The sequence below is a fragment of the Vipera ursinii genome, assembly GCF_947247035.1.
Source record: "Vipera ursinii genome assembly, chromosome: 2".
In the NCBI taxonomy this organism is placed as follows: Eukaryota; Metazoa; Chordata; class Lepidosauria; order Squamata; family Viperidae; genus Vipera; species Vipera ursinii.
In genome coordinates this window covers 175,941,829-175,965,026 of record NC_139513.1, presented here as the reverse complement: position 1 = coordinate 175,965,026, position 23,198 = coordinate 175,941,829, and the positions used below count along the sequence as shown (strand labels likewise).

Below are 23,198 nucleotides of genomic sequence, written 5' to 3'. Positions count from 1 at the left end.
TAACCAATAGAACAGGGTTTCTCAGCTTTGGCCACTTGAACTCTCAGAATTCCCCAACCAGCACAGTCTCAGGCAGAGCTGGGCTGGCAGAGGAATTCTGGGAATCGTTGAAGTCCCCAGGTGTTCAAGTGGCTGAGAAACACTGCAATAGAGTCAGCTACACTTGACTGGAGTGAATTCAAACTGAAATGAATCAAGATAATCAGGGACCTCCAAGGTTTGGGATCCACTTATTTTGTTTGCTAGCAGTGTGCTCCAGCCTGCATAGATACCAGTTGTGCTGCCACCACGTGGTTGTTTGGGGAAATTATAGTATGCTATCTTGACCTGGTCAGCCAACTCCTCCTTCCCTATGACATATTTCCTCCTTCTCCTGACCATGTGCCTTACACCCCTCCCCTTTCTGGGATGGACTTCCTCCTTCTTCTCCCTGGGTAATCTCCTCCTCCATAACCAGCAGATACAGGTGCTCCTCCATTACCGGCAGACACACATGCAGACACTGTGAGTCGATACTGTCTTTTGACCTTGGAAATATCGTGCGTTATCATCTAATTCACCTCATCTGCTGTAATCTACTCTGCATGCAAATAAAGGTATTTCTGGATGATAAAAGATATTTTTATGAGTTCAGCTATCTGGCAAGAGCTGTTATCAGTGATAATATCCACCTATACAGACCAGCACAGGTGTCTTATCAAGGGGAAAAATCATTATACGACAGCTTGATCCAGAATAGTCAAAAGACAGTTTGAATTCCTTGCCTGCCTGCAATAAAAAAGGAGATGATTTAATTCGCCATTCTCCAGCTGATTCTGCAAGAGACAGAGTTGTGCTTCTAGGATTTGTGTTTCTGTGAACTGTTGTCTCTTCCTGTCTTCCTGAGACCAGCCAAAAGACCCGCTAAAATCTTACTGTCTCTTTTGCCATTGAATTTCTAGCCAGCGTCTTAAAGTAATTTGGAGAGACTTTGAAATGCAAATGGGTTTCTGCTCAGATCTACTTTGAATGCTTACAAATGTTCCTTATTGCAAAGAGAGACTGTTTGCGATCTCCAAGCCTTTGTGAAATCAAATGCAGGACCAAAATTTCACTGTCTGTCTTCTCCAAAGGGAAACTGCCTTTTCCCCAAATTTGACTGGGAAGATCAGAGATATCATCCTCTGTTGCAAACCCAATTTGTGTTTAAAGCTGAATTTTACTCAAAAGGGAGAAAAGTCTGTTAGTTTGCAAAACCCTTCCTCTCTAGCTCAGCCATAAAGTAGGCAATAAAAGAGCAATAAAACCATAAATTGTCATGGAAACCAGGCTTTGGTGGAAGGAAGCCACTGCTAGTCTCTACCCATCCCTTCAGAATTAATGAATGGTATGCGGAGGCACAGATAGCCTAATTCCAAGCGGCAGCGAACCCTGGTGGCCAAACTGAAACACTTATACTTTCTGCAAATTTAAACTGCATGTGAAGCCTGTATAGACAGAGAAAGATATTGATTCACACTTATGACAAGCCATGAAAGCATCTTTATATGGAAAAAACAAGTGATTTAGTTAACAATCCTAAAATATATGTTTTGAATCTCCAGAAGGGAGATTATTCAGCAAGCCTACAGTTAAGTTACCTGCAACTGAAGACCTAGAGCAAAGCAATCCTACCCAGTCCCGCTAGCTCTAAACAAAGGAACAAGGAGCAAATTAACAGGCTTGCTTCCAAACAGCGACCTCTAGTGGTCAAAGGGTGAACTTCGTTGAAGCACCCACTTACGCAAGCAGCACCCGGTGGCTGCTCTGCAAATAAAAGGCTTGTTCCCAGGCACGTGTAAAGTGTCTCCTAGAGGTTGAAAGGTGAACTTCGCTGAAGTACCCATTCACGCAAGCAGCACCCAGGTGGCTGCGCAAAGCTGAAAACTGTACATTGGACTTTGTTTAAACCCTGCTTAAGCTGCAATCTGCTTAAGAGACAGTACCCAATTTTATTTTATTTTGCAAACTTGAAAAAATGTCTAGACAAGGCTCTGAACACTCTTTCATCGCTGAATCAAAAGAGATGCATCATGTTTCAGACCTCACAGACATTCAAGGAGCTGAGTGTGCTGATCCTGTTGTAAAACCTAAGCATACAATAAGACCCACCCAGAAAATCTGGGAAAATTATGAGACAACTAGGAATGAACTTTCCAGTAATCTGTCAGACCTATGGGACAGAACTGCACAATGCATGTCAATTTTGCTGAGCCTTAATGATAATCCTGCTGAATTAAGAGGCTCTATAAATCGCCTATCTGCAGCTTATGAACGTTACCAGCGGCTGTCTGCAAAATACACAGCTTTTTTGAATGACTCTAATGTAGATGATTCCTCAGCAGAACTAACCACGATTGGTGATCTAAACCAGCAAAGAGATTCCCTAGTGCAAGATGCAAAGAATAAGGCAGAAATCCGTATTGCTGAACTGCAGGAGACCAGATCCCATAGATCCACATCAACTAAAGTCACGGTACGCTCTGCTAGATCCTCTTGCTCCAGGGCTTCAATGATACATGACAAGTTGGTAGAGGCCCATGCACTTCTAGAAGCAAAGAAAGTGCATGTTTTCTTTGCCAAAAAGGAAGCTGAAATGGAAGCTCAGAGCAAGGCCCAGAAAGCCCAGAGCAAAGCCCGCCAGGCAGAGGGGGAAGCCAAATTAAAGGTTCTGCGAGTTGAAAGGGAAGAAGCAGCTGCCCTAGCAAGCCTAAGGGTCTTTGAACAAGCAGCGAAGGAAGGCACCGATGTAGATTGTTCCATTCCAATAGAAGTGGAAGATCCGATGGAACGCACCAGTCAATATGTGCTAAAGCATAATGTTTGCAACGATGCAGAGCCATCTTCTGTACTTCCCATGATCAACGCTGTCCTGACTCACCACACAGAGACCCCAGAACTGCAAAGGCCTGCACCTCCTCAACACCACAACACAAGTGCATCAGCTGTACTTCCAACGAACATCACAGAGACCCAAGCCTGTGAAAGCCTGCACCTCCTCAACACTACAACACAGATGCGTCAACTGTACTTCCTACAAACATCACAGAGACCCCAAGCCTGCAAAAGCCTGCACCTCTTCAACACCACAACACAGGTACGCCAACACTTCAAACTGCATCACCTCTCACCAATGACAACGTAACTTCCAGCAATAAACAATGGTTGAATCAACAGCCAGCTCAGGCCTTAGGGACTACACCACAGCTAGACGCTCTTGCAACAGCATTCTATCCTGGTATACCTCACCCTTATTCACCAGAGAACTTTCACGCCCAAAGGGGCCCACAAGTTTCTTTGGCATCAAGGAGTGAGAGATCACCGCAGCTGAATGCTCTTACAACATCCTTCTATCCTGGCATACCTCACCCTTATTCACCAGAGAACTTTCATGCCCAAGGAGTCCCACAAGTTTCTTTGGCATCAAGGAGTGAGAGATCAGACCATTCTGACTACGCCAGACATATGACTCGTAGAGAACTCATCATCACTAGCCTCTCAAAGTTTGATGACTGTCCAGAGAACTACAGATCCTGGAGATCAACCTTCAAACTTGTTATTGCTGATCTCAACCTTACCGCCAAGGAGGAACTCGATCTACTCATAAAGTGGCTGGGGCCAGAATCTGCAGATCGTGTTAAAAGACTGAGATCAGTGCATGTTGACTCTCCAGACGCAGGTCTTGCCACTGCATGGGCAAGACTTGAACAAGCCTTCGGAAGCCCAGAAGCATTAAAGAATGCTCTATTCAAAAGACTACAAAGCTTTCCGAAGATAGGCAACAAAGACAATCACAAACTCCAGGAACTAAGTGATCTCCTCATGGAGATAGAATTGGCAAAATCAGACCCACGTCTACCTGGTCTAAGCTACCTGGACACCTCCCATGGTGTCAATCCAGTGGTGTCAAAACTGCCATACGGCCTGCAGGAGAAATGGACACAGCAAGGCTCAGTCTACAAAGAACGCTATGGTGTTTCTTTTCCCCCATTCTCACATTTTTGCAGGTTCATCAGCCACCAAGCCTGGAGAAGAAATGATCCCAGCTTCAACTACGGTGAACTCAGTGTGCCTGCTTCATCATCATCAACAAGGTATGTTAACTCAGCAGCTCAACACAGAGACTTATGTAGAGCTGTGTTTACAAAAAAAACGGCCATCTCACCCCCTGTACCATCTACTCCTCAACAGAGTGGTTCAGGTGGTGGAGATGACAATCCTAATCGCCAGTGCCCTATTCACAAGAAACCTCACCCTCTTAGGAAATGTCGTGAGCTTAGAGCTAAGACTATACAAGAACGGAAAGAGGTTCTCCAAAAACTTGGGATATGCTACAGGTGCTGTGCTTCATACGACCATTTTGCTAAAGATTGTAAAGCCTCTGTCAAGTGTACAGAATGCCATAGCAACAAGCACGTTACAGCTATGCATCCTGCTCTACTTCCGGGCAATTCACAGCAACCTCCTGCATCCAAACCCGCTTCAAATCATGGCGGGGAGCAACAAAGCCATGCTCCAGTTACAAATATCTTCATGTACTGAAGTGTGTGGGAGAGATTTCAGTCACAAATGCTGTGCCAAGATATGTCTAGTCAAAGTATATCCAGAGGGTCAGCCTGACAGAGCTACCAGGATGTATGCCATAATAGATGAGCAGAGTAACAGATCCCTGGTCAAACCCAAATTCTTTGATATCTTTGACATAAAGGGATATGCAACGCCATATACGCTCAACACCTGCTCTGGTCGTGTAGAGATCTCTGGCAGAACAGCTGATTGGTTCGTGATATCTCATATCAATTCAAAGAAGGGCAAACCATTACCATCATTGGTTGAGTGTGACCAAATACCAGATAACAGGGAAGAGATTCCCACTCCAGAAGCTGCATATCACCATCCCCACTTAAGACACCTGGCTACTGACATTCCTCCAATGGACATGGGTGCTGACATCTTACTCTTGCTAGGGAGAGACATTCTCAGTTCATAAAATACGCCAGCAGTGCGATGGACCTGATGATGCCCCATATGCACAAAGACTTGACCTAGGCTGGGTAATAGTGGGAGATGTATGCTTAAATAGGATGTGCACACCGTCTGAGATCAACTCCTTTAAAACTCACATTTTAAGCAATGGGCGTGCATCTCACTTCAGACAATGTCCTCACCACTATGAAGTAAAGGAGAAGCCTCTTGACATCATCCAGGTATCTGGTGTTACCCCTGTCACCTGTCATGATGACTTAGGCAGCACAGTGTTTCATACTACACATGATGACAACAAAATAGCCATGTCAGTTGCAGACACAGAATTCATCAACGTAATGAACACTGAATTCTCCAAAGACTTGTCTAACAGCTGGGTTGCACCATTACCTTTTTGTACTTCCAGAGTCAGACTCCCAAACAATCGCGATCAAGCTTTATCTAGACTCAACTCACTCCAACGAACATTAAAGAATAGGTCTGAAATGAAAGACCATTTTATTGCCTTTATGAAAAGGATCTTTGACAATGACCATGCTGAGCCAGCTCCACCTCTGCAAGAACATGATGAGCGCTGGTATCTGCCTTTCTTTCGTGTGTATCATCCACACAAACCAAAGCAAATGAGGGTAGTGTTTGACTCCAGTGCCAAGCATCAAGGTGTGTCCCTGAATGATGCTCTTCTCACAGGTCCTAACTTAACCAACAACCTTGTAGGTGTACTCATGAGGTTCAGAAAGGAACCTGTCGCCATAACTGCTGACACTGAACAAATGTTTCATTGCTGTAAAGTAAGAGAAGACCATAGGAACTTCCTAAGGTTTCTGTGGTACTGTGACAACAACATGGACAATGAAGTGATTGAATATCGCATGAAAGTGCATGTATTTGGAAACAGTCCCTCACCTGCTGTTGCAACATATGGTCTACGAAGGACTGCTCTTGAAGGTGAGAAGGAGTATGGTGCAGATGCTCGACAATTCGTTGAGAAAGACTTCTATGTGGACGATGGACTCAAATCCCTACCCACAGATGAAGAAGCCATAGACCTGCTCCAAATGCTTTCTGAGGCTAATCTCAGACTCCATAAATTTGCCTCAAACAGTGCCACAGTTATGAGAGCTTTTCAGTCCGGTGATCATGCTACAGGGTTTAAAGACCTTAATATGGGAATGGACATGCCCCCTGTACAGAGAAGTTTGGGCCTACAGTGGAACCTATCAAAGGACACCTTTGGCTTCCACGTCAGCTCTGCAGATAAACCATTCACCAAACATGGGGTTCTGTCAGTTGTGAACAGCCTATATGATCCACTAGGATTTGTAGCTCCCATCACCATACAAGGTAAATCTTTACTAAGACAGTTATCAGAGACTATTAAAGACTGGGATGCTCCTCTACCAGGAGACAAGCTCTCAAAATGGGAGTCCTGGAAACAATCTCTACACGCCTTGGATGGAATTGATATACCACGCTGCTATACTCCAGCTTCCCTTGCTGCAAGTCAGACCAAGAAAATTCACATCTTCTCAGACACATCCTCTGAGGCCATAGCAGCTGTTGCCTACCTCAAAGTAAGAGACTCTTTCGATCGGATTCACGTAGGGTTTCTGTTTGGCAAAGCCAAGTTGGCACCTAAGCCTCAGCACACAATCCCTAGGCTTGAACTTTGCGGGACTGTACCGGCTGTAGAGATTGCAGATTTCATATTGCATGAGCTGGACATTCAGACAGATGGCATTAGATTTTACACAGACAACAAAGTTGTCCTGGGTTACATATACAACCAGACAAAACGTTTTTATGTCTATGTCAGCAACCGTGTAGAAAGGATCAGGAAATCCTCAAAGCCTGAACAATGGCATTACATTCCATCAGAACTTAATCCTGCAGATCATACCGCAAGGCCTCTGTCGGCAAGCGCCTTTGCAAATTCCTTTTGGTTAAGAAGTCCTAAGTTCCTTCTTGATCATACAAAAGAAAGCACAGCTGAGGTCTTCAATCTTCAAGATCCTGACAACAATCCAGAGATTCGTCCTGAAGTCAAGACCCTTCTCACCAGATCTGAGAAGAGAGCCATCATGGACTGTCAACGCTTTGAACGGTTCTCCACATGGACAACGCTTGTATGCACCATTGCAAGGTTAGTACACATTGCACAATGTTATCACACCAAGTCTGGTGACACTAAATGTCAAGGCTGGCACTTGTGCAAAAACCCTCTATTAGCAAAAGACATTGCTAGAAGTGAGCTGATCATTATACAGTGTACAACAGAATGTTTTTAGCACAGACATCAAATGTACCCATGACAAGCAGAATATTCCAAAAAATAGTCCAATTGCCAACCTGAACCCATTTATAGACATTCACGGCATGCTAAGGATTGGTGGACGTTTAATCAAGGCCAAAGTGGGGGAGCGAGAACAGAATCCTCTTATTATACCTGCTCGCCATCATCTCTCCACCTTGCTCATATGGTACCACCATGAAGGGGTTAAGCACCAAGGCAGACATTTCACAGGTGCCATAAGAGTGGCAGGACTTTGGATTGTAGGAGCAAAAAGACAGATTACAGCTGTACTGCACAGCTGTGTTCAATGCCACACACTAAGAGGAAGGCATCAGCAACAGCAAATGTCAGATTTGCCAGCTGACAGGCTAAGCACCGACCCACCATTCACTCATGTTGGTCTGGATGTTTTTGGGCCATGGTCAGTAACAGCACGTAAAACACGTGGTGGCCAAGCAAATAACAAACATTGGGCAGTACTGTTCACTTGTATGAGTGTGCATGCAGTACACATTGAGGTTTTAGAATCCATGGATGCCTCATGTTTCGTTAATGCTCGAAGACGATTTCTTGCTATCAGAGGACCAGTAGAGTCATTAAGATCTGACTGTGGAACTAACTTTATTGGAGCCTGCAGAGAATTAGAAATCAATTCTAAGTCAGTCCAGGATTTTTTAGCTTGAAAGGGCTGTACTTGGATCTTCAATCCTCCACACTCTTCACACATGGGTGGCTCATGAGAGAAAATGATAGGAATTACACATAGAATATTGGACTCTATGCTTATGGACTTGAACTCTACAAGGCTCACTCATGAGGTCTTAACCACCTTCTTAGCAGAAGTGTCTGCTATAATCAACTCAAGGCCACTTGTTCCAGTGTCCACAGATCCAGAAATCCCAACCATCCTCACTCCAGCTACTCTTCTCACTCAAAAGCTTGGATCTGTTCCTGTTCCACCTGGAGATTTCAAAACAGGAAATCTATACCACGATCAATGGAGGAGAGTACAACACCTTGCCAACTGCTTCTGGAATCGATGGAAGTTAGAGTATCTTTCTCTTTTGCAAGGCCGCAGAAAATGGCAACATCACAACCCTAATCTCCAAGTTGGAGACCTTGTTCTGCTCAAGGACCAACAAGTTCCAAAAATTGAATGGCCCAAGGGAATCATCGTGAAGGCCATTCCCAGTGATGATGGGAAAGTACGTAAGGTGGAAGTAAAGGTTGCAAAGCAAGGCACCATAAAAACTTTCATCAGACCCATCACAGAGCTTGTCCTGCTTTTGCCTCTTGAAGACTGAACTCGTAGCCTTTCCTGGTTGGATCCTGACTTCAAGAAGAAAAGTGATTTGAACTTTAAATTAGACTGTTTTAGGCCTGTAATGGCAGTTCTTATTATTGCAATATGTATGCATGTTTATTCCTTATACCTCTCAGGTGTTTTAAGACAACAAGCAAATCACAACCATTTATTTGTATTAGCATACCTACCGGTATCAAGTTTATAGTGGTATTATGAAATACCAGACGGGGAGTGTGCTGCCACCACGTGGTTGTTTGGGGAAATTATAATATGCTATCTTGACCTGGTCAGCCAACTCCTCCTTCCCTATGACATATTTCCTCCTTCTCCTGACCATGTGCCTTACACCCCTCCCCTTTCTGGGATGGACTTCCTCCTTCTTCTCCCTGGGTAATCTCCTCCTCCATAACCGGCAGATACACGTGCTCCTCCATAACCGGCAGACACACGTGCAGACACTGTGAGTTGATACTGTCTTTTGACCTTGGAAATATCGTGCGTTATCATCTAATTCACCTCATCTGCTGTAATCTACTCTGCATGCAAATAAAGATATTTCTGGATGATAAAAGATATTTTGATGAGCTCAGCTATCTGGCAAGAGCTGTTATCAGTGATAATATCCGCCTATACAGACCAGCACAGGTGTCTTATCAAGGAGAAAAATCATTATACGACAGCTTGATCCAAAATACCAGTCTTTCAAACATTGCCCAAAATAGTTTACTGCAACTTGGACCATATACATATAAATACATAATAATGTTATACATACATATATGGGAAGAATCCAGAGAAAGAAATATTTTGGGAAATATTAAAAAGACAGGATATATTTCCCCAAAGGATCTTAAAGGCAGAAACCAACCCCACCCCAAAAGTCTCTCTGACCCAAACAGAAACCAGGTCTGCAGAAATGCAGATGTGATAATCTTGTTAGAAAGATTGGAGCTAGGAAGTTTGGATTAGAAAGACAAAGATCCCTAGAATCAACAATCCCTCACACCAAAAAGACCAAAGGTCATCAGCCACAGCCCTAGGGAAACAGAATATGACCTTTGGGACATAATAGCATTAACCTACCACCATCAGAATACCAGAAAGGCACACTCAGACTCAGGTCAAAGTTCATGAGACAGGAACAACTCCAAACAAAAGCCCAAGAAGGTATAAAAATCCACCACTCCCTACTATATGTGGTCAGCTTTCCCAGAGCCATCTTTCTGTCTGGCTCTCCTCTTCAATAAACTACTTTCTAAAGCAGTCTCCATTTTGCTCATTTCCAGCTTGGACTAGACCCTGATGAAGATTTTTCTTTCAACACATATAAATATGTAAATCCAAGCAAGTCTTCTTTCAAAAGTCCATAGGCTGATGACACTCCAATGACCTATATATACCACTCCTTGCATCCAGGTACGCATTTTCTCCCACCTACGACAAATAAATTACAAATAAACGAGGGCAAACAACATTAGTGTTGTTGTTGTTAGCTGTGAAGTCGTGTCCGACATGGACAATGTTCCTCCAGGCCTTTCTGTCCTCTACCATCTTCTGGAGCCCATTTAGGCTCACGCCTACTGCTTCAGTGACTCCATCCAGCCACCTCATTCTCTGTTGTCCCCTTCTTCTCTTGCCCTCAATCTTTCCCAGCATTGGGCTCTTCTCCAGTGAGTCCTTCCTTCTCATTAGGTGGCCAACAACATTAGTACATCAGACAAAAACAAGCATCTTCTCCACCTCCTCAAAACTGAACTACATCCCATCCTCGGAGCTAAATGTCTACTTTAAGTTTTATTCATTTTGTAGCAAGAGATGCCCCTTGGTTTTTCATCACCTCCGAAGCTGTTTGATCCTAGGATACAAAATAAATATCCCACTGGAGGAGCAGCAGTTAACACGTGCAGGCAAGTAAAATAAGCGCCTCACTAAGTACGCCTAGACAGCACACTAAAAAGCAGAGACATCACCCTGTCAACAAAAGTGCGTATGGTCAAGGCTATGGTCTTCCCAGTTGCTCTGAAAGTTGGACCATAAGAAAGGCTGAGCGCCAAAGAATTGAGGCCTTTGAGCTATGGTGCTGGAGAAGACTCCTGCGAGTCCCTTGGACTGCAAGGCGATCAAACCGGTCAGTCCTAGAAGAGATCAACCCTGACTGCTCTTTAGAAGGCCAGATCCTGAAGCTAAAACTCAAATACTTTGGCCACCTAATGAGAAGGAAGGACTCACTGGAGAAGAGCCTAATGCTGGGAAAGATGGAGGGCAAGAGAAGAAGGGGACGACAGAGAATGAGGTGGCTGGATGGAGTCACTGAAGCAGTAGGTGTGAGCTTAAATGGACTCCAGAAGATGGTAGAGGACAGGAAAGCGTGGAGGAACGTTGTCCATAGGGTCGCGATGGGTCGGACACGACTTCGCAACTAACAACAACAAGTACGCCTATCCATTCACACACACCACCACCCCGATCCGAACAGAAGAGATTGTCTTCGGAGATGCCACAAAGGCTTCGGGTATTTCTCATCTAGGAGTTGACAGAAGAGCACCTGAACGTCGGCAGGGCAGGCGGGAAACATTTCGGCTCCCAGAGAGACGCGCCAGACGCACATACGGCGCGCTACCGCCTGGCAAAGCGGCGAGAAAGGGCGTTGGCGTTGGCAGTCAAGTGCAGCCCATGCGCAGTCGCTGCAAGACTAGCCCTTCCCTCCCCGACGGAGCCCCATTTAAGGCGCATTACCGGAACGGGCTGCAGCCAGAGAGAGACGTGGAAAGTCGAAAGTAGAGCTTACGCGCAGCTAAAAGCAACCGACAGCAAAACCATGAGGGAGATCGTGCATCTGCAAGCCGGCCAGTGCGGCAACCAGATCGGGGCCAAGGTTAGAGGGGAAAAATGGAATAATAAATATTAATAAATAAAATAAAAATAAAATAAAACGCGGCTGGGGGAGGGATCCTTCCCCGACTTGGCTTTCGGGAAGGTTCCGATCGGAGAGACAAAGGGAGGGAATGGTGTTAACGTGACCTCCAGGAGCTTAATAGAACCACTCCGCTCGGGATCGAGGCGCGGGGGGGGCATGCAGAGCAATGCGATCGAAATTTTCTTGAGGGGGTTGGGGAGCTGAGCGGGAAATTTCGCTGCTCTGGTCTCTCTTCCTGTCCTCCTCGGGAATGCCTGTCCATAATGGCTCCCTACTGGAATGTGCCTGGAGCGTAGAGTGGGGAGATTGGGAAATGGCGAGCAAGCGCGGCGTTGGCAGAGGGGAGAAGAGTGGCTTGGGTGTTCAGAGCCTTTGGCAGAAGCCCTTTTAGCTTCGTGCCGCATTTTCTAACCGGGAACCTGTGGCGAGAGTGGGCGGATCTTTCTGCAATGCGGCCGCCAAAATGGCTTCCACCGTCCCCTGTCGTCTGAAGAAATCCCAGCAAAGACGGTGGGGGGGGGGGGCAACGCGTCCATCCTTCTGATTTCTGTCGGGCGCGGATCGATCCTCTAGTGGTTTTTGAATGACCGAGTATATCGGGCCCGGGATGCGTTTCCCGAAGTCTGCCAAGAGGCACGTTTGCACCGAGCTTTTGGCGCAAATCCAGCCAAATCCTGACCGACTTCATTGCACTTAGATTATTGTAACCTGTTTGTTGTAACTGAGTTTGTGAAAAACTAACTCCAGTAAGAAATTGGCCTGAAATAGGGTAAAAACTGTGTCCTCTGGTGCATAAAGCTGACTATGAAGAACTTCCTGTTCCCCTCCACATATGTTGTTGAGTTGCATCTGGCTAAACAAGGAGTATTATAACCCAGCAGCTCATTTGTAAGATGCCACATAATGCAAAGCTGGTGCATGACATACACTGAGTTATTTAAGACATTTCCTCCTTTGTTACACAGCATCTCTGAATGTCATGCACTTTTTTTAGGATGCTTCTTAGATTGTGTTCAGAACTGTTTAAATTGTTTCTTGGGATCCCTTCCCACAGCCTGGCTGCCCTAGATATCTTAACCCCAGCTCTCACAGCTAGCAGAGGATTGGAATATATTTTCTTATCTGAGGTAGCCAACCAGGTATCCTCCAGAATGTGTCCCAGCCAATATAGCTAATGGCAAGGTATGGAGGGAAACACTCAAAAGCATCTGATATCTACTTTTCCTGGTATGCCTTAGAATGCCATACAGTAGTCCTCCTTTAGCAACCACAGTTGGGACTGGCAATTTAGCTGTTAAATGAAATGGTTACTATGTGACACCATGACTGTCCTTATGATCTTACTTCAGTTTTCCTTTGCTTTACACAGCTGCAAAGCTCACAAATGAAGATTGATCATAAAGTTATGTTTTCATCACCATTGTAACGGCAAATAACAACTGAATGAGTTAGTCATTATTAAAGAACTACCTTTGATCTTAATTCTGACAACTAATGTATTCTTCTTGGCCACAATGGACTTCTGTGTTGACGTGGAATTTGTAAGGCAATCTGGTCTTTCACCAACATTTCTAGAAAGTTGCAGCCAGCTCTCAACTGTCTTAAAAAATTGAGCTTCCTTTGTTAATTTGTATCCACAAACTGCTGGCTTAACCCACCAGTTCTAAGGAAAGGGGAAGATCAGAAACATGGCACACCTTTTCCTCCTCCCCCACAATAGTGCCCCACCCTTGTTAGCAACGCAATTCTTCACATCAAGAATGAATGTTATAGGTTTATGGATATATGAGAAAATTGAACCTTGATCTTTCTCCTTCCTCCCTCACTGATGGAGGGACTGGATTGTTACTAAACCAGCCCTCCTCCTAGGAGATCACTTAACACTTAACTGCTGAGGCTGAACTGTTACAGAGCTGGTAAAACTGGGCACTTCCAGCTAAGACTGCACCAAAGGGGAGCTCACCAATTGTAATTGGGATATTTTCTCCTCCTTGCAAAAATATTGGGGAAAGAGGTGCCTCTTCCTGGCTGCCTATTAGCTATGTAAATGAGCTTTTCCTGGTAGGAGCCTTCCCCTGCAGTCTGAATGAGTCACCATTGCTCAGCTCATTTTACTTTTTGAAAGCTCAACAAGCTGTTTCTGGGGTTGGATCAGTATGAATAACCTCAAGCTGTTGTTAACTTGTATCTCCCTGAAAAGAGACAGTTAGTTACCAGCCGGGCTACTGCTTCAGAAGGCATCCTTGACTTTCTGACATATGGCTACCATTCCCAGTATCCCTCATGTGGTTGACGTATTTTTTTACAGCTATCTTGCTGCAAGGCCTCTCACAGAATACGCTGTGGTTCCCTAAACAAAATGAGCAGCTTTTCTTCCTGTCCCTCTCTTAAAAGAGATACTTAACTTGTGGCTAAATCTTGTGAGGTTCCAAAACTTAATTTAAAAAAACAGAGCAGCCCATTCCCTTCACAGGGAACTTAAAAGGCTTATGTACAATTTTCAATGTACTTTCTTAGTGATAGGATTTGTCCCCAACTCTCACATTCCAGTCTGCAAAGCCAAGCTGGTATCAGCAAAAGCTTCAGCCTTTGGAGCAGGGGTCTCAAACTTGACAACTTTAAGACCTGTGGACTTCAATTCTCACAATTCTTTGGCCCGCAGGGCTGGCAGAGGAATTCTGGGAATTGAAGTCCACAAGTCTTAAAAGTTGCCAAGTTTGGAGACCCCTGATTTACAGCAATGAAATCTGGTGTGCTCTCCACATGCAAAGGCAGCATCTGAACTCTCCACCTGCCGCCATAATAAAAGTGACTCCTTCTCTTTGACTTGGATATGACCGCTATCAAATCTGGCCTACAAGCTGTGAAATAGTTGTGGCTATTGTTGGTCAAAATAAATAATCTCTCTTAACTTTAAGGCTCTTGTCAGATGTATAATCTTGTATTTTGCTATTGAGTCCCCTTTGGCAACCAGGAGAGTCTAACCTCTGATTTCTCTTCCTAATATGGGGAGAAAAATGAAAACGAACCATGGCAGTAAATTCTCAGCCTGAAGGGCAGTGGAGTGCTTGAGTTTTGCTGAGCTGGACAGTGTCCTTGCTGCTAAGCCTTCCCTGCAGCCTGGCAAGTGCCCTGGCACCTGATTGGGGCCGTAGGAAGAACTCCTCAGCAATCCAGGCAATTGCTAAGGCCTGTCATTTGCTCACCTGCTGGATTTATAATTGCAGTGTTTCCTTCTCTGCACTGCACTCTGTTTTTTTCCCTACGGTGTGTGTGCGGAGGGGAACTTTAAGGGACATGGCCGTGTCTGCATCTCCCTAGTCTTCATCCTCCAAAAGCTTGTGTCAAGTTTCCGACGTATGGGCTTTTCAAGCCCCGCCTGCTTTCCCTGGCGATTGGTATAAATAGAAACTGCCACTCATGCTGCAGCAGAATGTGAGAGAGACAAGTATGACCCAGGAATTACATTTAAAGCTGAGTGGCAGCAGGCACAAAGTAGGGAGAACCTGCTGCACAGGCTGCCTGGGCTGCAAGGCCCAGAGAAGTAGGCCAGACAAAAAAAGGAGAGTTTCCCTACTTCTGTGAGGGGAAGTAGTGGGCATGTTTGAATGGAAGGCTTCCCAGATCCTACTGGCAAAAATAAGCCAGGGTACAGTATAATAGATTTCTAGAAACACAAATAAGCCCACCTTCTGTTTCCTTTTGTACAAGTTACAGGTACTCCTCGATTTACAACCATAATTGAGTCCCATATTTCTGTTGCTAAGCAAGATAATTAGTGAGTTTCCCCCCATTTTGTGACCTTTTTGCCACAGTTCATTAAGCAAATCGCGGCAGTTATGTGAATCATGAGGTCATTAAGTGAATCACTTCCCCCATTGACTTGGCTTGTTGGAAGCTGGCTGGGAAGGTTACGAAGGGTGATCATATGACCCCGGGACAGGGCAACTGTCATCCATATATGCCAGCTGCCAAGCGCCTGAATTTTTAATCATGTGACCATGGGGATACAGCAACAATCAAATGTGGAAACTGGTCATAAGTCACTTTTTTCATTGCTGTTGTAACTGAACGGTCATTAAACAATTGGTTGTAAGTCAAGGACTACCTGTTTGAAATTAACGTAATTTAGTATTACGAGTTTTAATAGTTCATTAAAGTTTATTATAAGATAAAATACAAATGGCAACCAAAGTCTACAAAGAGGAAGAAGAAAAGTACAAAGAGGAAGTAAAAATAAGTAGTGACTTCTGAATTTTCTTTGCTGCGGAAGAATACAAAAAGAGTGAGTTTCAGCCCTTGGCTTTACATTCTAAACAGTTCCAACCATTTGTACAACAACAAAGTCATTCTAGTCAACAAAGCCTAAAATCAAAGTTGCATATTTTTCCGTTTCAAGCACAAAGTCCAGAAGCAGTTTCCAAGTAGGGAAAAAAAACCTACCGTATGTAGATTGTTCTCTTTAACTAAAACAGTCAGTTTTGCTATCTTTGCCAACTTAATTTAGTACAGTTCTTTAAAAGTCCTGTTCTGCACAGTTAACATAAATAGTATTCTGAATTTTTCTATTTAAGGTGCAACCAACAACAACTTTAGATCAAATTGTTTTAAATCCTGCTGTGGTAGAGGATCCAATAGAATTAAGATCTAACACAAGAACTTGAAATAAGAACTAGTAGTTTAAATACTATGTCCCAGCAACATTCATTACTCTGGCTGGGAGACAGGATCCCCAGCTAATATGCCCAAAATGGGAAAATAATAGCACTTCAAAGTTTAAACATTTCAGGAATTACACTGATCCTTTTGCTTGGTTGCCAATGGTGAAAGGAAGTTTTCCTATGTTCCTGTTTAAATTGGCTGAGTTCGTATTTTATGCTAACTCATAATATGATTTATTTGTCTTGCTTAGTGCGGTGCAGTCCCAGCACTGTGGTTTGTAAATTATAGCTCTGTGTGTGAAGCCACCATGAGTGAAAAAGAGTAGTTTGGTTGTGTTCATCTTCCCACTTGCTGGCTTCCTTGAGCCAAGACATCCAGCTCAGTGTATTATGACACAAGATGCTGGACCAGCAGATCTTCATTCTGATCCATCAGTATTGCGTATGACTTGCCTAATTCAGTACTGCCAACAGTTTGGTCAGTGGCTCTCCAGGACTACAGATAGAGACTATATCTGTCCTATTTCAAGATAGCAATGTCGGCAAAGTAACAGATATATTACCACAGAGCGATGATTCTTCCTTAAACTTAAGAGGGAAAATAAATGTTTCCTTCCTCTTCTCATTGCAAAAGATAGCTAAAACAAGCCTTTGCAAAAAGACAAGTTTCCCTCACCTTCCCAAGGGCCACTGATCTGAAAAAGGCAATGCATTTATGATGCAAAGAAGCGAAACTAAATATTTCTACATCTACAAAGCTTTTATATCCCATAGCACAGACACTTATAAATATAGAACGTATATATCTAGGAGATGCGGAAAGAGAAAGCTTTTGTAGAAAAAAAAGTCCTCTATTATATGAATTGAAACAGTTGTAGACCTGAAACAAATTACAGTAGTTTACTGAAGTATCCTAAAATGATGGCCACTGGATTCCTGGACAATCAGACCCAGAACCTCGAATACAGATATGCAAAATATTATATAGGAAAAAATATATTATGAATGAAATAATTAATCATTAAACACATCATATCTAATCTTTAGCTTACAGCTGAATTCCTAGGGTTTAAACAGGGAGGTATACATAGTTAAAACTATCCTGTTGCAATCTTCTTCTGTGGTATGAAAATAAGTCCCATGAGCATATTGTACATCCCATTCTTGCAATCATCCACTAGATTTCTCCGAGAAAGGAGGAGACACAAGTTGGTGCATAGATCCTGCAGTGGGTGGGGCACATTCTTGGAGTCTACTTTATAGGATAGTGAACGCACTTTAAACATTTGGAGGCTGTGATGAAGAAACTGCTTTTAAGATCATAAAAAGTACAGTTAGTTCTTGACATACAACCGCAATTGAGCCCAAAATTGCTGTTACTAAGTGAAACATTTGTTAAATGAGTTTTGCTCCATTTTATGACCTTTTGCCACAGTTGTTAAGTGAATCACGGCCATTGTTAAGTTGGTAACATGGTTGTAAGTGAATCTGGCTTCCCTAGTGACTCAAGGATAAAACTTTGGCAGCTATATGCCTCTGCATTTCAATTTGCCTTTAGAGTAGGCGGGGGGAGATGTTACTTTTGAGTGGGTTAGAGAAGGAGAAACAAGACTTCTATGATTCCGCTGAAGACCATGAGAGCCTGAAACCTTTTCAAGGACACCATAACGTGTGGATTTGAAGCAGGCGGTTCCCATAACAAAGTGAACTTGTTTATATGGACTACATAAGGCTTTGGGGGGGGGGGGTTGGCTGGGAAAATTATTGTTTTAAGTCTATGAATTGATGTTGGTATTACTTCAACATTACTATGCAGTGTATTCAATAAACAGTAAGATTTTTGGAGATGGAATGAACCTGGGGTTGTATTTGGATTCTTGAGCTGGATATTGACAGTGACTTTGCTTGTCAAGTCGCAAAACATGATCGCATGTTCCTAGGACACTGCAACCATCATAAATATGAGTCAGTTTCCAAGCATCTGAATTTTGATCATATGACCATGGGGTTACTTCAATGGTTGTAAGTGTGATAAATGGTCATTACTCACTTTTTTCAGTGCTGTTGTAACTTTTAACAATCACTAAATGAACTGTTGTAAATCAAGGATTACCGTTACTGTATGAGATTTACTATCACCCTCTCATTTCCCCAAAAGATTATGAATTCCAGCTGCAGTTATGGCAACAGATCATGAAACACAGTAAAGCTTCTCATGGTTTGTGTATTAACCTCAGCAGGCAGCAGCAGATGCTTAAATGATTAAGGGCAGGCAGCCAAATCCTGTCTTCCAAAACCTTGCTGGGACCATATGAGACATCGTCTCCGTTGTACTTGGATAAAACTGTCCTTGGGAGGACAGGGGAGTTGGGAGTGTCAAAACTGAATTTCTTATTGCCCAGAGTGTAGTATGGCCTGGTGTGGGTGTCTCTTAGATTACCTACTAGACCTTTCAAAAATTGTACCCTGAAGGTAGAAAGTTTGAAAGCCGTAGTACTGAATCAGATGACTGGTTGATGTCTCTGTGGAACTCAATCCTGTCTATTTCACAAATTCCTTTGGAGGTCAGGATGACAGATGAGAGCTTGTTGAGTGAAGAGGAATTGATATCTTTGCCTTGAGATAATTGGTAGCAGATCCAATATGTGCCGTTTGACTGGCAAAATGATCTGAAGTAGGGGGCAATGCTGCAATTAAACCCCCCCCCTTATATTGCTGTCCTATGCAACAGGTGCATACTGACAAATGCCATCAGCTGTAAAGAAATGTATCTGCCTGCTTTGCAAGGATGCACTAGAGACTCATGGAAAAAGGCTTTGTGATTTTGGCACCTTTAGTGGAAAACCCAGATGGGTACCCTCCCTGCTAATGAACCCAGTCCAGTATTGAATCCCCTCAGGATAAATTGATGATATGTCGCACTACACTCCCACATAAAAGCTGCCCAAATATGGGGTAGAACCTTGACATGAAAGTGACCCCAGTCTGGTTTTCAGAAGGATTTGTCGCTAATTCTTTGTCCTTTTCCCTGACTTAACAGTTCTGGGAAGTCATCAGCGATGAACATGGCATTGATCCCACTGGCAGCTACCATGGAGATAGTGACTTACAACTGGAAAGGATCAACGTCTACTACAATGAAGCCTCAGGTCAGGTTCCCTGCATTTCAGAGTGCCAGAGACCTCTCTCTTCGCTGCCTCCATTCTGTTCAATGTTATCTCCTTTCTGCCCACTTCTATCCTGATAGCTGATATATTCTTTTTTTTTATGGAAAAAATAAAACGAACATGTCTTTTTTGGTTCCTAAGTGAAACATGCTGTTTGCTGAGCAAAAAGTACAATGTGGTGATATAAGGCCTTACCTAACTTGTTTATTGTATATATGACGATTTCAGTTTTGTTTAGTATATAATCTATAACTCATTGTCACCTCAGTCCTTTTTATGAATCCAACCATTTTCTTCTCTCTAAATCTGTTAGTATCTCTCCTTAATCCTGCTGGGAGAATGGCCGTATTGCTATCACAATGAAACCATAGTAACCCTGAAAGCAAATCTTAATCAGACATAGCATGTTAGATTAAATGTGTTGAACTGTTTCTGATTTGTCAGCAGGGAGATTCTTAAAGTTATTTTTCTACTTAGGTGGCAAATATGTGCCTAGAGCTGTCTTGGTTGACTTGGAACCTGGAACCATGGATTCTGTAAGATCTGGACCTTTTGGACAGATATTCAGGCCTGATAACTTTGTCTTTGGTAAGGATCATTGATGAGGTACTCTGCAATTATTCTCCAGTCAAGTTAGACCAGAAATTTTGCATAGTGCAGCTATCTCCCTAAACTTGCTTCTTCACGCTCTGTTTGAATTATTAATTTACAACTAATTAAAAATCTGAATTAATATGATTTACAGCAAAAACAAAACTACAAATTCAGCATCTGCTGTTTAGAAATTAATTGTTTCAGTATTGTTGAACCAGATTTGTTTGACCGGCTGTTGAGAAAGACTCAATTCAGGAGTTGTCAGAGAACAGGATTTATACAGTATTGCTATCATGATGCATGAGTTTCTTAGTCTTAATTTTTTTCCAGTGTTAAAACAACTATTCTCTTTCTGCCCTGTCCATAAGTCTTGACTGATAGGAGAGTAGACTTCACACATTAGGGATATCACTTAGTAACATGTATATCTTTAGCAAGCAATGATCAATGTCACTATGTTTCTACAATCCAGTGACATTAAAATCCAAATGGAAAAAAAGTAGGGCAAACCAAGATCGCACAAATATTTCTGTATGATGTTCGAGTGAAATACAGTTGCTATTAACTGGTGGTGTAATTATGATGTCAGATATGAGCTAGGCTCTTGCACAACTCATTTCCCTTGGAGCTATTAGGACACTATTTGCAGACTGTTTCAAAATATTATGTAGATTTTTATATGCATTGACATTCTGGTATGCAGATGTTCAAAGTATTTTTTTCCTTTTGCTCTGGGATAAAGGGGAAGAACATTGAGGTATTAAGGCAAGCTGTGCATTGCCATGTCCCAGCAGCAGCATTAAGTCTGCAAAGAAGCTCTTAATTTAAACCACTCTATGTATAAGGTGTGCCTGCAGAAAGAAGCTAAAATAAGATAGCAACACCTTCCTTTATTGCTGCATTACTTTACATTCTGCACACACTACAAAAGATTACACCTTATGTAGAATTTGAAGTGATTGACAATAGAGATGTATCAGTAATGTTCCGTAATAACGAAAGCATTTTTGATGCGGTAAGACTGAAGTCAGCAATATAAAGCCCAAATGTTTGTGAATATCTTCTTTGATGCCCACCAAGTTCCTGCCCCAACTAATTTTAGAAGCTGGATACTAGGGCTTGAGTCCATCTCATTAGCACTCTTCTGTTTTCTCATTTGGAAATGATTTGATTCCTCTGGTAACCTAGCAACTGAGGAAGCTTGCCTTTAGGGGGAAAAAGTGAATGAGAGAAAGTGAAAATTAATTTATAGCAAGCATTCATTGAACTCATTGCAAATGGCAAACAATAAACCAAATATTTTTATCCTCTTCCTTCCCCCCCCCCCTCTCAATTCCTGCTGCTCAGGTCAAAGCGGTGCTGGGAACAACTGGGCCAAAGGCCACTATACAGAAGGAGCTGAGTTGGTCGATTCTGTCCTAGATGTGGTAAGAAAGGAAGCTGAGAGCTGTGATTGTCTCCAGGGTTTTCAGCTTACCCACTCGCTAGGTGGGGGCACTGGATCAGGGATGGGTACCCTGATGATCAGCAAGATTCGTGAGGAATATCCAGACCGTATCATGAACACTTTCAGTGTGGTGCCATCACCCAAAGTTTCAGATACGGTAGTGGAACCCTACAATGCTACCCTCTCAGTACATCAACTGGTGGAGAATACAGATGAGACCTACTGCATTGACAATGAGGCTCTCTATGACATCTGTTTCCGTACCCTCAAACTAACAACTCCCACTTATGGAGACCTCAACCATTTGGTCTCTGCTACCATGAGCGGTGTAACAACCTGCCTCCGCTTTCCTGGCCAACTCAATGCTGACCTTCGCAAGTTGGCTGTGAACATGGTTCCCTTTCCTCGCCTGCATTTCTTCATGCCTGGCTTTGCCCCTCTGACCAGTCGTGGGAGCCAGCAGTACCGGGCCTTGTCTGTACCAGAGCTAACACAACAGATGTTTGATGCCAAAAACATGATGGCAGCCTGCGACCCCCGACATGGGCGTTACCTGACAGTAGCAGCTGTCTTCCGAGGCAGGATGTCTATGAAGGAAGTGGATGAGCAGATGCTGAATGTTCAGAACAAGAATAGCAGTTACTTTGTGGAGTGGATCCCCAACAATGTCAAGACAGCTGTGTGTGATATCCCACCCCGTGGCCTTAAAATGTCAGCTACTTTCATTGGTAACAGCACAGCTATCCAGGAGCTCTTCAAGCGCATCTCAGAGCAATTCACAGCCATGTTCCGTCGCAAGGCCTTTCTCCACTGGTATACGGGTGAGGGCATGGATGAGATGGAGTTTACAGAGGCCGAGAGCAACATGAACGACCTGGTCTCAGAATACCAGCAGTATCAGGATGCTACTGCTGAAGAAGGCGAGTTTGAAGAGGAGGCAGAGGAGGAAGTTGCATGATCTTTCTTCTGTACTCTCTTCTGCTCTTCTCTTTGTCTCTCTTCCTGCCCTTTATTCCTCTTCTTTATTCCAGCCACTCTTCTGAACCATATTGGACCATGTTGCCTGCCTTGGCAAAGACTTGGAACATTCTAAGCCAGCCTAAAGGATGTTAAGAGTGGAATCTTCTGAGGTTTGCCCGCCTGCCTATCTCAAATTCTGCAGGGTGGAATAATACATATAGGAGTACTGTGTTAGTATAAGGAGGAAGAACAGGCTTCTCAGTTGTATTCAGGAATGGCAGCCACTGGGAATGTTTCTAGCTAAAAGCGCTAAACAACATATTTTCTCATCTTATCCTCTCTCCCAGTCCCCTCCTCTTTTCTTTTCCCTCCACCCGATATCTCATGCACATCCCTCTGTGTGATGTCTGTCTTTGAGTGTTCTGTGTGTCATGTAAGTTTTTGTTTCCAAAGTTGAGTATGCGCTAACTTGTAGCTTGCATTTGTTTGGGTTTGCTTCATCCAGGTTGGGCTTAAAGGAAAGATTAATGGAACTAGGGGGGGGGGATAGTTGAGGAGAATGGGGAACAGTCCTTTAGCATAAAATATAGGTCCCCCCCCCTTTGAGTGTATTTGTTATCAAAGAATTGTATGTCTCCACAATAAACTACTGAAAAATTATTCAGGCTAATGTTGGTTTCACATTGTTTTAAATCTACCTTTTAAATGCATGGCTTTCTCACTGTCTCTTAATGTATTGCATTTATATACCATTTTTTTCCCTCTGGGTGTTTAAGGTGGCATACATGGTGACCTTCTCTAGTTTTCATCCCCACAACAACCCTTGCATCCTCAGAATCTAGGTAAGAA

General features: G+C 43.4%; 1 protein-coding gene across 1 annotated transcript; it reads left to right on the top strand.

Moving 5' to 3' along the window:
• The first annotated feature begins 11,317 nt into the window (after nt 1–11,317).
• TUBB4A (tubulin beta 4A class IVa) lies at nt 11,318–23,030 on the top strand. Its single transcript, XM_083352813.1, has 4 exons — nt 11,318–11,478; nt 19,222–19,330; nt 19,826–19,936; nt 21,290–23,030. The coding sequence occupies exons 1-4, from the start codon at nt 11,422–11,424 to the stop codon at nt 22,345–22,347; spliced, it is 1,335 nt and encodes a 444-aa protein (XP_083208939.1). The 5' UTR covers nt 11,318–11,421; the 3' UTR covers nt 22,348–23,030.
• Nucleotides 23,031–23,198: the final 168 nt, after the last annotated feature.